Source organism: Pelophylax lessonae, assembly GCF_965119305.1.
Source record: "Pelophylax lessonae genome assembly, chromosome: 1".
NCBI classification, from domain to species: domain Eukaryota; kingdom Metazoa; phylum Chordata; class Amphibia; order Anura; family Ranidae; genus Pelophylax; species Pelophylax lessonae.
Window position 1 is genome coordinate 226,628,053 of NC_138768.1, and position 14,784 is coordinate 226,642,836.

Genomic DNA, 14,784 nt, shown 5'->3' on the forward strand with positions numbered 1-14,784 from the left:
GTGTTGGGGAAAACTTCTTAGAAGTGACTCCTGCTGATAACGGAGTAACGAAGCACCAGAGAGAAACACTCAGTGCTGGTTCACATTGGTGCGATTCGGGAACCCTGCAAATCCACTCCGGGTTCCCGCATCGCACCCGACTCTCAGGCAGTTCACGCTGCCCAGGGGAGGACTGGGCCGCTCTGATGCTCCGTAAAAGGGCTGCACTGCTTCTGCCACAGACATGCCTAAAGAATTCCTGGTGAAGAGACGTAAAGTGTTTTTTTTTTTTTTCCCTGCTGACCTACTGCGGGCAGGATGAAGACAAGAACAGAGTGAAGGCCTCTTCCCCCCCCCCCCCCCCCACCGGCCTCTGCTTAGACACTCTTCTCCCCCCAAACACCCCCTGCTGGCCAGGTCAGGAACCCGGGTTCAGTCCGTAATTAGAGTATCTGGAGCAGGGCTTCAGCTTGGAATGGGGGTCAGGAGGAGGATAGGAAGAGGGAGGATGGGAAGAGGGAGAGTGGGAGGGGGGCTGAGTAACTACACCACGGGCCTCTGGTTTGTATTTGCCTCCTGGGCTGAAAGTTGCCAGTCTGCCCCTGACGCTGCCATATGCAAACTGCTCGGAGTGTCAATACAAAGTTAATGACACCCCCAGATTAGTTTGCATATCGCAGTGCGAACCATCAATTCAGACAGGATCCGATTCTGGTGCAGACCAAAATAGGGTCCTGCACGACTTTGGTTCCAATATGATGCAAATTCGGCCAAATCTGTATGGCTGAATTCACATTGCACAGACCTCGCATATGATTTGCATAGCAGTAAGGTGCCAATCACATGCGATGTCTGACATCGCTATAGTTTGAACTGGCACTAGTGCTTTGGAGAGAGATATGTAAACACTACAGATATACACACTATATTGCCAAAAGTATTGGGAGGCATGCCTTTACACGCACATGAACTTTAATGGCATCCCAGTCCTAGTCCGTAGGGTTCAATATTGAGTTGGCCCACCCTTTGCAGCTATAACCGCTTCAACACTTCTGGGAAGGCTGTCCACAAGGTTTAGGAGTGTGTCTATGGGAATGTGTGACCATTCTTCCAAGAAGGCCTGGCTCAGTCTCCTTACCCCAACCCAATAGAACACCTTTGGGATGAATTGGAGCGAACAGTTAAGTTTTTCACTATCACAAACTTGCTCATTTTATGTCTTTCTGGACCTTGCTTTGTGCACTGGTCCAAATCATTTGGTTGAAGGGGGATTATGGTGTAGGGTTGTTTTTCAGGGGTTGGGCTTGGCCCCTTGGTTCCAGTGAAAGGAACTCTTAAGGCATCAGCATACCAAGACGTTATGGAAATTTTCATGCTCCCAACTTGTGGGAACAGTTTTGGGATGGCCCTTTCCTGTTCCAACATGATTGCATGCCAGTGAACAAAGCAAGGGTCATAAAGACATGGAGGAGCGAGTTTAGGGTGGAGGAAGGGGATGCCATTATATTTCATGTACGTATAAAGGCAGACATCCCAATACTTTTGACAATATAATGTATGTGCTTTGCTCAGATTTCATGACTGAGGTTTACAACCACTTTAATTATGATCTGCATTAAAAGACCTGCACCACCTGATGTTTGGCAGCACTGGGCTCTATTCACAAAGTGGTATGTTACCACATCCAAGTATGTGGTAAGATACCACACAGCGTTTTTCAAAAAATGTTTTGGCATTTACTAAACACTACTAAAATACCACATGCACTTTTATATGAAGTCATGCGGTATTTTAATTGTGAAAGCCTGCAGTAATTTATCACTTGTAAAAAAAACTGTTTAAGGAGCAAGCTGCCACTGCATCCTTAACTGATGAGTCATTAGCTGTCAGCTGGGTTTACTCAAAATGTGCCTCAAAGCCTGCTTTTAATGCCAGTCTGAACAGGGCTCAACTCTTTCTCACTGTTCCCAAACTGAATAAAAGCCTTTGGTTGAATATCTGGAGGTTTTATTTTACCCAGGTCATGTCATTTTGGTATTTAGCTTGACTTTTATTGAAGACACTCATCACTCATCCAACCAACTTCCTGGGTGGAACATACCTCAGCATTTTGGCTAAATTGACAGTTTAATGTACCTAAAACGTTAAATCATTAAAAAACCTTGTATTATGTGGGAGATTTTATGTCTTTTTTTTTTTTCCCCCTCTAGGTCTGAAGTACACCCCCTTCACTTTTAAATGCAGCAGTGTTACCACCTTAAATGTGTGTTCCTGTGCCAAAATATGTGTCACCATCTTATTTATTGGGTCAAATGTTTATTGCTGGAGGGTTTAGTTGTACCATAAATCCATCTACAGCTTTCAGAAAACAAACATTGCACAGATTTAATTCATCCTGTCACCACTTACCTTATTATTTTTGATTATACATTCATGTTTGGGATTATTTGAAATTGTGCAAAGTAATGCTGTAACCTATTGGTCACCATAGGTTACACTACATCTGCCTTCCAGTTAATTTAGGCTAGTAATCTAACACTTTGATATGTGGAAAATGTAATCTGCTGAGTGTCAGTTAACAATTTTTTTTTTTTTTTCTTCTTCTAGATCTTTCACTACTTGAGTATTTCTGTCTTGTCCTTCTTCTTGGTGGAAATTGCGGGTAAACTGTTTGCTTTCAGACTTGAGTTCTTCCACCATAAGTTTGAAGTTTTTGATGCAGTGATTGTTATCATATCGTTTATCATTGATATCGTCTACATAACCCGGGAAGATGTTTTCAGTGCAGTGGGGCTACTCATTTTACTCCGGTTGTGGAGAGTGGCCAGAATTGTGAATGGTAAATACATAACATGAAATAAATATATGTATAATGTAGTACTGTATGTGACCCATTACCTTGTAAAACAATCCACTCTGTTTTAAAATAGAAATGAAAGGGGAAAACTTTTGTATATGTGTGAACAACATTGAAAAAAAAATGTATTTAAGTGATCACATGAACTCTGTTCTCAGGGAAGGGAGAGTCTGACGCATTTTAGCAGAAGTCAGATATATATATATATATATATATATATATATATATATATATATATATATATATATAGCATTGAAGCAGGAATGTTTCTTTAGTTGAGAGCAATAATATTATAAAATGCCTCCTTGAGGCCTGTGGCAATGACATCAGTTTTAAGATGCTCCTGAGCTCATTCAGAATTCATTATCAGGTGCATTAAATTTTCAGCTGACCTACTTCAAGTGGCTTTTTCCCATAGACATGTATACTCATGCAAAACTTGTTTAAAGTGAGCAATAAAGCATTGGCACACATACTAAAGGTAAAGTAGAATAATTTCAGTGAGCACATATTTTGCTTCTGATATGCGAAATGGATGTTCCCTTATATTTTTGTTATTGGATTAAATCCTGTATATTGCATGCAAGTTGTATATTGTCCAATATAGGCAGGATAGATTAGCATCTGCAATATTTGCCTAAAAAGGATCATCCCTACAAGGACTGCTTTGTTTTCAATGCAGCAAACTTCTCTTAGACTTGCAGTGTCAGGAAGAACCCTAAAATACATGTGTTGCACTGCAAAGCAAAAAGCCGAGCAGGAGTATGTAATGAGTAATTATGGCGGTCTTGGTATAGATTTTGCATTGCAAACAATACATTAAAATCTTAATAAATCTTGGTTATTTTTAAACCAAACTGAATTTTTGGGTGTGCATCTTAAAAAGAAACTTGAAAGGATTATACAGTACATTTCTTTTAAGGTGCCAGAGACTAAAGCATTCTAAACCTCTGTTTCCTTTGCCCAATGTCAGACCAGTAGTGTTTATGTTTCAGGGATTTCCACGCAGGCAGCTAAATCACTTGCTGATTTTACAATTTTAGCTGTACATGCGCTGTGAGCTTATCTACAAACAAGTCCTGTTGCAATAATTGGGGATAGGTTTAGGGAACAGTAGTCCAAGAACAACAAACACGCACAGAAATGGTACCTACTAATTAGAACTCTGTATTAGAAAGAAAAGTGGTCAGATTGGAGATTCAGCCCTTCTAGATTATGGTAATCTATGCTGCAAAAATGTGAGAACAGAGCTCAACGTTCCTGTATCATCAGCATCATGTGTATGGTAAGATGACCAGACTTTTTTTTAAAAGGAATTAGTAATGGTGGCAATTGGCGACCTTTTAGCAGGACTGCAATGTGTCAAAGTGACACTTTGTGGGAACCAGTGACACTAATTCAGTGCTAAAAATATGCACTGTCACTGTACTAATGACACTGGCTGGGAAGGGGTTTAACATCTAGGGCAATCAGAGGGTTAAATATGTGCCCAACAAGTGTTTTCTCACTGTGGGGGAGGTGCTTTTATTAAGGGAAGGCAAAGACCCCTTTCCCTGCTTTGCAGGAACACAGAATCAATGTCTTCCTTATGGGCAGAATGGCAATCTGCCTTGTTTACATAGGCAGACTGCCTGTCTGCCTGTGTACAGAATGATCCGTGGGTACTGGCGGACATTGAGTCAGCTGGACCCGCTGATTGGCTCCGATACCCAGAAATGCCCTGTAGCAGGAAATCTGCTCTAAAACGATTGGCAACTAGTTAAGATCATCAGCATTATGATAACTCAAAGGCAGCAGGCACTCTATCATGGTTCTGGCTGGCTCTGTCACATTGTGTCATATGACATGGCTGCTGGGGGCTGATGATGGATTTATGACCAATAAGTTATGAAACACACTGTGACAGAGCCAGTCAGAGTCATGATGGAGTGCCTGCTGCCCGTGAGTTATGATGCCATCCATGATGCCAGAGAGAGACAGACTCGGTGTCAGACAGGTCTCATTCTCTGGGCCCCGGCTACTACTCTGCTGGGGAAAGGCAAGGAAATAGGCAGGTGGCTGGCCGGGACTTGAGTCAAGGCAGAAGAACTTGGGAGTGGAATGGGCATGTGCCCAAAACTGAAGAAATGGCTCCTCCGCTCCAACCAGCACATATTCACCAGAAAGGGGCACAGATAATAGAAAAAATACACCCGCCTGAACTAGTAGGAGAAGGGGGGGTGTGGGGTGTTATTCAGGGTTTTGTTTTTAATGCTGCACTGACTGTCTTTGAAATTGCCCAGGCCGCTGTTCAAATCCAATCTGGGGACAAAACTGGGGACAGTGTCCTCATTCTGGGGACGTCTGGTCACCCTAGTGTATGGTCGCATATTTTAACATCAAGTCATGACTTGGTTCTGCTTCTGTAACTAGAAGGTTGAACTATAATTCATGCCAGCATTGCCACATATGGTGTCAGTGTACATCTCAAATCAGGTGTACAGAGGACTGCAAATGATCATGAAAGGCATTTCTTTTAAGTTATAGGTATGAACCTGTGTTGTCTTGCTGTGAGCAGAAGTGTCAAACAATCAACATGTATGCGTTCATTTATAAATATTATATTTGTTTCTTGTTTTAAAGGTGTCATTTTGTCTGTGAAGAGTCGAGCAGAAGAGAAGATCAATACGTTAAAGGCAAAGCAGGTGACCCTACTGGCCAGAGTATCCGAGTTGGAACAGCAGTGTTCCCAGCAGGTAATATCACACTTACTACTGGTCCTGTGACCAACTACAAAAAGATGATTAAAAAAAAAAAATTCAATAATAATCATAAAATGAAATCCTAGGTGTAGTCCCATCCACTGCTATACATAAAGTATATTTAAAAAAAAAACAAAAAAAAACCCAAATCGCAACAAACACCACAGTTACCCACTGATGTTGGAGAGGATATGTAAGCTGCAGATCAGAAAGCAGACTTTTGTGAGGAAGGGGCTCAAACCAGGCCATAGCTGCCATTTACTTCCTGACACAGGTCTGCTTTCTGATGTGCAGCTTATTGATCCTCTTCCGCCATTGCTGCAGCTTGTAGCCTGGAAGAGCTCCCTTTACAGCCAGCACTAACAGCAGTATAGCCCCAGATCTCACCTCTTACCTGAGCGGCACCTATATTTTGCTTTAGGGTCAGTTACATATAATCGTAAAATGAACTATAGTTTTAGCCCCATCCATTGCTACACATAAAAACATAGTCCCCAAAATCGCATACAACAAAACACCTCAGTTACATACTATAAATTTACCCCCCCAAAAAAAGCTTCATTAAATATTCATGCCTGACTTGAAGAGAGCTAAAAACGAAATGTTAAGCTGTCTGGCAGGACATGGCAGAGAAAGAATGGAAGTTGTCAAGGACAATAAATGCCTTTTTATAGACACAAAGTAGGAAACCAGCTTGCAGGATACCCTGTCCAAGTGTAAGAAGAAGAAGAATCCAAGTTAAGTACAGCTGTTGCTAGGAACAGGAAAAGGGTCTATTCCTCACAGGAACCCTTTTCTTTAGGCCCCTTTCACACTATCCGTCCGTCGGATTCCGTTTTTCTCAGCGGGGGATCGAGCCGCCGATCCCCCCCGCTGAGCAGGAGGATGACAGCTGTTCTCCGCGCTGTGTGCGGAGACACAGCTGTCAGTTCCCCATGCATCTCTATGGGGGAAATCGGATGGGAACGGACCGTCGGTCCGTTCTCATCCAATCCAATCTGCTGGACGGATGGAAAATACGGTTTCCATCCGTCCAGATTTGACGGATTGGGTCGGATGTCAGCGGACATGTCTCCACTGACATCCGACGCCCCATAGGAATGCATTGGGGGACCGTTCAGATCCACCAAAAAACGAACATGCGGATCTGAATGGTCCGCCTGTGTGAAAGGGGCCTTAGAAAGACAGGGCTCAGCTTGGCTACAATGTCCCAACAGGTGATAAGGAGGAGCCCTCTTCAGTAGAAAGTTGCACAGGAGCTGCAAGGTCTCAGGAGATTCCAGAATGTACAGTGTCCTAAATTGCCTTAATCTAGGCCAGGTCAAAGGATTTACAGAATGAAAGATGAGTGGGGAACTCAGGAATAGGTTGTTTATCAGACCAGTAGGTAGGACTGTGTTATGGGAAACTATAGAGCAGGGGGAAATCAGCATGCCTGAATGAAGATGCAATGGGGCATCTGACACACAGGAATATCCAGGAAGTCACCTGAGAAGGCTACTGCCTAGGCTAAGAAATCTGAGAAGGACAGACAAGTGCTGAAGCTCCTATAGAGGAAAGGGAACCACTTGAGAAATCCTGGGAACAGGGGCATGACAACTTCACCCAGTACAACATTTGTAAATGAATCCACCAAGGTCAAAACCTAAGAATAGCTGGATAAGTGGCCTAACGCAGAATCATTTGAGGAGTAGTTGTTCTACAGGATTTTTAAAGCGCCAACAGTTCACGCATCGCTTTACAATGTTATGGCAGACAGTACAATTTCAATACAGGAGGAATCCGAGGGCCCTGCTCCTTAGAGTTAGTGATTTACAGACATGGAAGGGGTAGGAACCGACTTTGTGGCTTAGGACAAGGCTTGAAGCCAACAAGGGCATGCCATGGCAAACAGAGCAGCAGGGATTCTAGGTTGTGAAGTAAACTTCACAAGTGGAGGCCATCAGGAACTAGGGACCTGAGAGCATTAAACTACCCCTGGGCTAATCCAAGGAGAACCCACACTATATGACAACAGGGCTTGCTTTTTTTTTTTTTTGGTAGCATGGTTATGGCATAGATGAGAATGTCTCATGAAGTAGTATCAGGAAGGACCTTAGAACCTGGACAAGAAAAGGTGAGGGAGAACAATCCCAGAATGCTGCAAGTTCAGCCTTAAGGGATTGTGGCAAGCAGCAGCTGTCAAGTACCTGCGTACTGAATTCAGGTTTTGGAGGCCTATGGCTACAGGGCTTCATGGGATCCCCAGGTTATCCCAGGGGTTGAGGAAGCTCCGATGAGCCAGCTTCATTAAAAACAAATAGTAGGTGGTGGGGGGGGGGGGGGGGTGGATTCTTGTTGATAAGAAAGGACTTGCAGCAATGCGTGGACAGGAAGGAGTAAAACGCATCAGACTCCCTTCATTAAAAAGGAGACATTTTGTGACATCAGGGTTGTAGTTTTAAATGGACAGATGACTGGCTCAGTGATGATATCATGGGAGCCTGATTCCCGAACCAGTTCACTGTAGTATGTATATCCTTCAAAATCAAGGGATCCTATGTAGACGTTAGCAAATCCCTAATTTTGTCTCTGATTCGAAAGGAGACAAACACCCATTGTAATCGTAAAATAAAATGGGGTGAGGGAAACTTTTTTTTTTTTTTATATATAATACATATGGGGGTTGTGTAGCACTAGGCGTATCTATCCAAAGATTAGCACACCCTGTCTTGATCAATGTACAATAGCCAACATTTGGTGAGAGGGTAAGGAAGTAACTTCTCAAAATTGTGGGGGGAAAAAAAATATCTTGAGGCACGTCTGCCAGAATATCCCATCCCTTTTGGGTTTTTGCCAGGCAATTCTGGTCTTAGACCAGAATTTATAGTCTGGGGTAGGCAAGGCAAAAGAGTGCTTGCGGCTGATGGCTAAAGGTTGCGCATCTGGAGGGGAGCTTGGGGGGGAAAAAAAATGGGGTTGGAGCAGAATCAGACCTTGCACCCAAATGAGGAAACCATTATCAATTTGAGAAGAATTCAGAGTTTCTTCGGGATCTGTGGCACTCACAGCTATGTGTCATGTGTTCCTACTACCAGTCGCCTGTAACTCTCCATTTGCCTGTCAGTGAACACACCCTCCAAAGAGGTCTTCAGGGTCTGGGAACTATAAGAATGGACCTGTATCACCCTGTGGCTAACTACACTTGTTGCCCTATGTGTTAAGGTGACTGTCAGCTGTAGTGCAGGGCCTGCAAGCCCAAGGGAGATTTTATTTAAAAGTCTCCAAACTCCTAAGCAATGAATCTTTAAAGAAATGGTAGATATAGCTTTAGGCTGATTGCTCCATCTATTTTTTTTTTATGCACATTTTTTTTTATCACCTCCATAAAGCCTTCATGTCCTGGACTGTGCACATGGCCTTGCACAAAGTAAAGGGGGCAAGTCATCCGTCTCCATGGCACCATTGTTGAAGAGTCAAAGAACCTGGCCCTTCAGCTTCCTCAAATATAACCATTGGTGTAATTTACCAACCATGAAGGAGATATGCACGGACCACGCCAGTTCTAGAACTATTGTTCCCAAGAAACTGAACCTTAAAACACCTCTGCACCTTCCCCAAATCCTATATAAAAAGATAGCGTAGAGAGGAGTTTGACACTGGCTGCTATCATGCTGTCACCCATGGCAGTCTATTTGCATAGCACATTGATCCTCTTTTACTTGTGTTGGAGGTATACAATATGTAGCGGTGTTTGTGCATTGAGAGCAAATAAGGAAGCATTTCATAAATACGTGACCGTTTTGGTTGTTTCATGGCACACAGAGCGATTCCAATATTCTCTGTTGGAAAGTGTTAATTTTTCAAGAGGCATAAGGCACAGACTAAAGCCCCGTACACACGTACCGATTGTCGGCCGTAAATATTCGGCCGCCGACCGATCGCCCGATTGTAGGCTTGTTAGTATGATGCTTCCGACAGCGCATTTTCGGCCAAACAGAATCTGTTGTGCAGACTTTAAAATATTTGTTGGCCGTCTCCAGAACGGCCGATTTATTCGGCAGTCAGTACAGATTTCAGCCGACAGACAGCAGATTAGCAAGACTGGGCATGCTCAGAACAGAAAAAAAGACAAGGAAAGTTAACCATCACATGACATCACTTCTGCAGTCGGCTGTTGTTGGCCGACAAAATTCAGTGTGCAGTCTTTTGCAGTTTAACAGACACGACAGCCCTGGACAAAAGACGGCCGATCGTTCGGCTGACAATCAGTATGTGTGTACGGGGCAAATGGTTTCTTGATCTGATAAAGTAACAGGTCATTGGTGCTACCAAGGGCTATAGCACACATTTACAAGAGTCTAAGTGTTGTTCTGTGCAATGTATTCCTGGTTTAGAGTCTCGCCATGTAATTCAACTGTCACAGCCCAAAATTTTGGAAATTAAGACAAGCATGTTAAAGTGACACTGAACAATTTCCCTTTTCTCCAAAAATACATACCCCCCCCCCTCTTCTGTTTGTTTGGAACGAGCAGTGCACATTAGTTGCAGATGTGCACTGCCCTGTGCACTCAACAAATCCCATAGTTCCTGGTCCATCTTGGGAGATCGGCTACATTCCTATATACAGTGGGAACACGGAGAACAAACAGTCACCCTCTAACAGGAATTTAGATCACAGCAGTGTAAAAAGCAATCTGCAGGAGGCTGAGAGCCACAGAAGGTACTTTTTTAGTTGAGAATATATACTTGTGTAGAATTAAAAAAAATAAGAGTATAGTGTCACTTTATTCTTTCCTGAAATATTGCAATATTGGGAATCCATTTTGCCAATTTTAATCAGATAAAGCTTAGCCAGTTGTGAGGAATATTCCCAATGTGCTAGTCAAGACCTCATTCACATGAGAAAACCAATCTGTACGGCAGTGCAAAGGGCCATCTTGAGCTGCACAGGTGTTGAGTGAAGGCCACCTGTTAAAATCCATGACAGGTGGCTGGCTGCATGGATTGCCAAAGCACAGATCAGAACGCAGTCTGTCTGCGTCCTGGTCCATGCATCAGACTTGCACAGATGTGTGCTCCCGGATGCACATGGAGGTCAATGCATCCAGGCATATGTCATTTGATTTCAATAGGCTGCCTGCACGTCCCTGCATTAACTGCCTGTGCTAAGGGCTCAAGATGGCCTCTTGTACAGGTGTATAGATCTGTACAGCTGTGTAAATGAGGCCTAAATGGGTTATATAGCAAATGTTGGATTACAATGTTAACCTTTTATGGACCGCCCCATGCAGATATACTGTGGCAGGGCAGCCCTCCTGCGCGAAATCACGTACGTCATTTTGTGCACAGGGTCTGGGGCGCACACCGCTCGCGATTCACTCCTGGTGTGATTGGACACAGCGGGAGCCAATCTTTCACAGGAGAGGCAGAACAGTGGTCTTCCCCTTCAGTCAGAGGGGAAGAAGGAGATCTTGTGTTTCTGCTAAGCAGAAACATGGCTCTCGGTCTTCCTCCAGTTAAGCCATCATCCACACAGTTAGAAAGTACTCCCTAGGAGCACACTTAGCCCTTTGATCGCCCCTAATAACCTCTTCCCTGCCAGTGTATTTTTTTAGCACTGAATCTGTGTCACTGGTCCCCAAAAAGTGTCCAGTGCCAGGTTTCTAATTTGTCCACTGCAATGTCGCAGTCCCGCTAAAAATCGATCACCGCCATTACCAGTAAAAAAAAAAAAATTAAATTCCACAAAAATACCCCATAGTTTGTAGACACTATAACTTTTTGCGCAAACCAATCAATATATACTTATTGGGATTTATTTTTACCAAAATTTTGTAGCAGAATAAATATTAGCCTACATTTGATGAATAAATTAGATTTTTTTTTTATTGGATATGTTTTATAGCATAGTAAAAAATATTTTTTTCAAAATTGTCGGTCTTTTATTGTTTATAGCGCAAAAAAGTAAAAACCACAGAGGTGATCAAATGCCACCAAAAGAAAGCTCTATTTGTGGGGAAAAAGGCATACATTTTATTTGGGTACAGTGTTGCATGTCCGTGCAATTGACAGTTAAAGGAATGCAGTGCCATATCGCAATAAAATGGCCTGGTCATGAAGGGAGTAAACCTTCCGGGGCTGAAGTGGTTAAAGACAAGTTTTTTTTTTTTTTTGTAGCAACTACAAAGCCATGGCCTTGGTGCGTATGCTGAATTGGGCGCATGATACCACTACTAAACCATGAGTCCCGTTGGAATAGATGGTGGGCAGGAATCTGGTGTGTCGTGGATCCTGGGGGGGCGACAGGACCTCTCCCTGTTGACTAGAGTGACGCTCCGTATATGGGATGGCCTGAATGCAGACTTCTCTTGTGGGGTTTCCCTGGTTCACCCCTGGCGAGGATACCCGTTTCTTTTGCGCCTGGGGTGCAGACGGGAAAACCTACTGTAGCAAGTTTGCACCTTCTGCCTGTGATGCGGGCCCGTCTGACTGGCGGCATAGACAACTGACTGATTTTTATGGAGCAACTCCCTGCATTGCCCCAATCGATAGATCAGCTCTCTGCTTTGGAGAAATGGTTTGTTGACCCCCCCGGAGTCCCGCCACTTACTTTCCCATATGTATAAACTGGTCCTAGGCGCGACCTCTGGCACGGTTCCCTACTATGTTCGGGAATGGGAGAGCGAGTTGGGAGTGGAATTCTTCCCCCCGCGGCTCACCAAGATCTTCCGTCTGATTTACGTCTCCTCTATTAGCACCAGAATTCAGGAATCCTCCTACAAATTCCTGGCTCGCTGGTACAGGACACCTAAATTGCATAGGATGTTCCCTGGCTCTGACTCACGTTGCTGGAGGGGTTGCGGTCAGGAGGGTACGTTTCTCCACATATGGTGGGATTGCCCTCTCATACAACCGTTTTGGGATGCTATTCATCCCTGGCTACAAAAATTGGCTATCACCCCTCCTGACCGTACCCCCTGCAGTACCTGTTTCACGACACCCGTTCCTCTGTCAAGAGGTATAAACGTAGTGTAATCCTGTTTTTGCTAAACGCAGCCAAATGTTTGATTCCGAGACATTGGAAGCCGACTTCTTGCCCTGCACTGTCTGAATGGAAGAGGGAGGTTAACTTAGTTATGGAGGCAGAGAGGAGAGTACTGACCGCGCAGGGCCTACAGACTCTATTCAAGGACACATGGATGGGGTGCATGTTCTACTCTGAGGAGATCCCTGATAAGCCACATGGCTTGGACCCCCTGAGATTGTTCCCCCTTTACAATGTGTTGCTCACATCCCATCTCTATCTCCTCCAGGATACTTTCATTTTCCTCCTTTCCCTCCTTTCCTTTCTCGGCAACCTCGTTGGGAGCCACCCTTTCCTTTACCCCCCCCCCTTTTTTACCTCCTGTTTCTATTCTCAGGCTTCTTTTTTACCCGTATATGGATGGCATAACAACTGCATGATGTTGGCCGCTCTGGGGGGGAACTTCCCTGGAGTATGTGCTAGACGGTTGAGACAGGTTTATTATGAGGGCTATCCTCTGTCTGGCCGATAGGCACCCTCCTCATATTGCCAGATCTGTCCACCTTGATGGTGCCTTTGCTTGCTTTTCATTGCCAGTAATGTAATGCCATGTTACAGCCTTGCTAACATGTTGTTTGTACTTTTCTCTTTTTGCATATTTGAAAATAGAGTACAGTATTTAAAAAAATAAAATAAAATGTATTGTAGCAGCCAAATCTATTGCCGCTTAGTTATCCATTCCCAAGTATTACAGCAACAACCCCCCCCCCTTTCTCATTGAAGTCAAGCAGATAGGCTGGCCATTATACTGAATGGGAACCTACAGTGCTTGCACATGTACTGAAGGTGCTGTGTCCCAGGCCAGGCTGCCAAGGTGACCAGACTGATTCCCAACCGCTGCTGTGATTAGCTGTTGGTGGATCTGTGTATTAATAATGATCATCCTATAAAAAGGCACCAAAGGGAGACATAATATTCTTTTGACCACAAACCACCATTACAAAAATATAACATTCTGATTGGGTGACTATACCTATTTAAAAACACCCAATGGAACTGTGCGCAATTTTTAATGTTTGCAATGTTCACAACTGTTACCAGAGCTGAAACCCTATTTTACTCTGCAGGAGAAGGAAATTGGAAGACTTCAGGAAGTATTGCAGCTCAATAACATTTTTCCTGAACCCTATGAGCCCAACGTACCCTGAAGAAAAATGCTTTAAGGAGCACCTATTCTCAAGGTTGTCTGTAGCCATTGTGTCAGTAATATTAAACATGTAAAAAGAAAATGATGCTTGATTTATATTGTTTAATCTTTCAGAATATAAATATGTACATTTTAATAAATAAATGATTTTGTACACAATTTTATAATCAAACTTTATCTAAAATAAAGGCTTGATGGGCCAGCCACCAAATATGTCTGATGTTTCTTAATAAAGTTTTAGAAATAATCCACAGATGTTTGAAGTCCTAATGTTCCTTATAGACAATAGCATAACTGTGGTGAACCGTCTTGTAGGTAGGAAAACTGTTACCTGAAAGCATAAACAAAACATGATCAAACTACATTCCTAAAACAGAAGGCGCATAGAATGACAAAGTGCTTATGTTACAGTCCAAGTTATTATAAACAAGGGAGATTGTTTTCTGGATTTACACCACTGTGCACATGGAGTGAACGAACTCTTACATGTATTGAAAACCAAATTAGATACATGCTCCATGCAGAACCCAAAGCATCAGTGTAGGTATAGCCAAAATGTTTTTAATTTTTGGAATATTTAAAATCCCTGTCAGGTTGTGGTTTTTCAATTCCAGTCTCAGAGATTTAATGGGAAGTTAGAGGATATTTCCCAAATTGAGGAAAGTTCCCCACTTAAACTGCTGTCCCTGGAAAATTTCCACTTATCTCTTCCACTTGGAAAGAATTCTAAAACCTTGAATTTCCCTCTCACTTTGTTTCTCAGTAACAATGGATACCAGTACAAATAGGAGTGAATCTCCCAATGCGAACACAGCAAAACAAAATTTGAATCCCTCTCCACTCTACACACAGTTGTGCTCATAAGTTACATTCCCTGGCAGAATTTATGATTTCTTGGCCATTTTTCCGAGAATATGAATAACACAAAAACTTTCACTCATGGTTAGGGTTTGGCTGAAGCCATTTATTATCCACCAACTGTGTTTACTCTTTT

At 43.2% G+C, this 14,784-nt stretch overlaps 1 protein-coding gene across 2 annotated transcripts in view; it reads left to right on the forward strand.

The window, feature by feature from the left end:
* HVCN1 (hydrogen voltage gated channel 1) overlaps positions 1-13,947 on the forward strand; it is a 78,224-nt gene extending 64,277 nt beyond the window's left edge. For both annotated transcript variants that reach the window (XM_082259700.1, XM_082259701.1), the window contains exons 4-6: positions 2,587-2,818; positions 5,459-5,571; positions 13,711-13,947. In XM_082259700.1, the coding sequence (XP_082115826.1) occupies positions 2,587-2,818; positions 5,459-5,571; positions 13,711-13,791 (426 nt within the window). In that variant the 3' untranslated portion in view covers positions 13,792-13,947. The remainder of the gene's footprint in view (positions 1-2,586; positions 2,819-5,458; positions 5,572-13,710) is intronic.
* Positions 13,948-14,784: the final 837 nt, after the last annotated feature.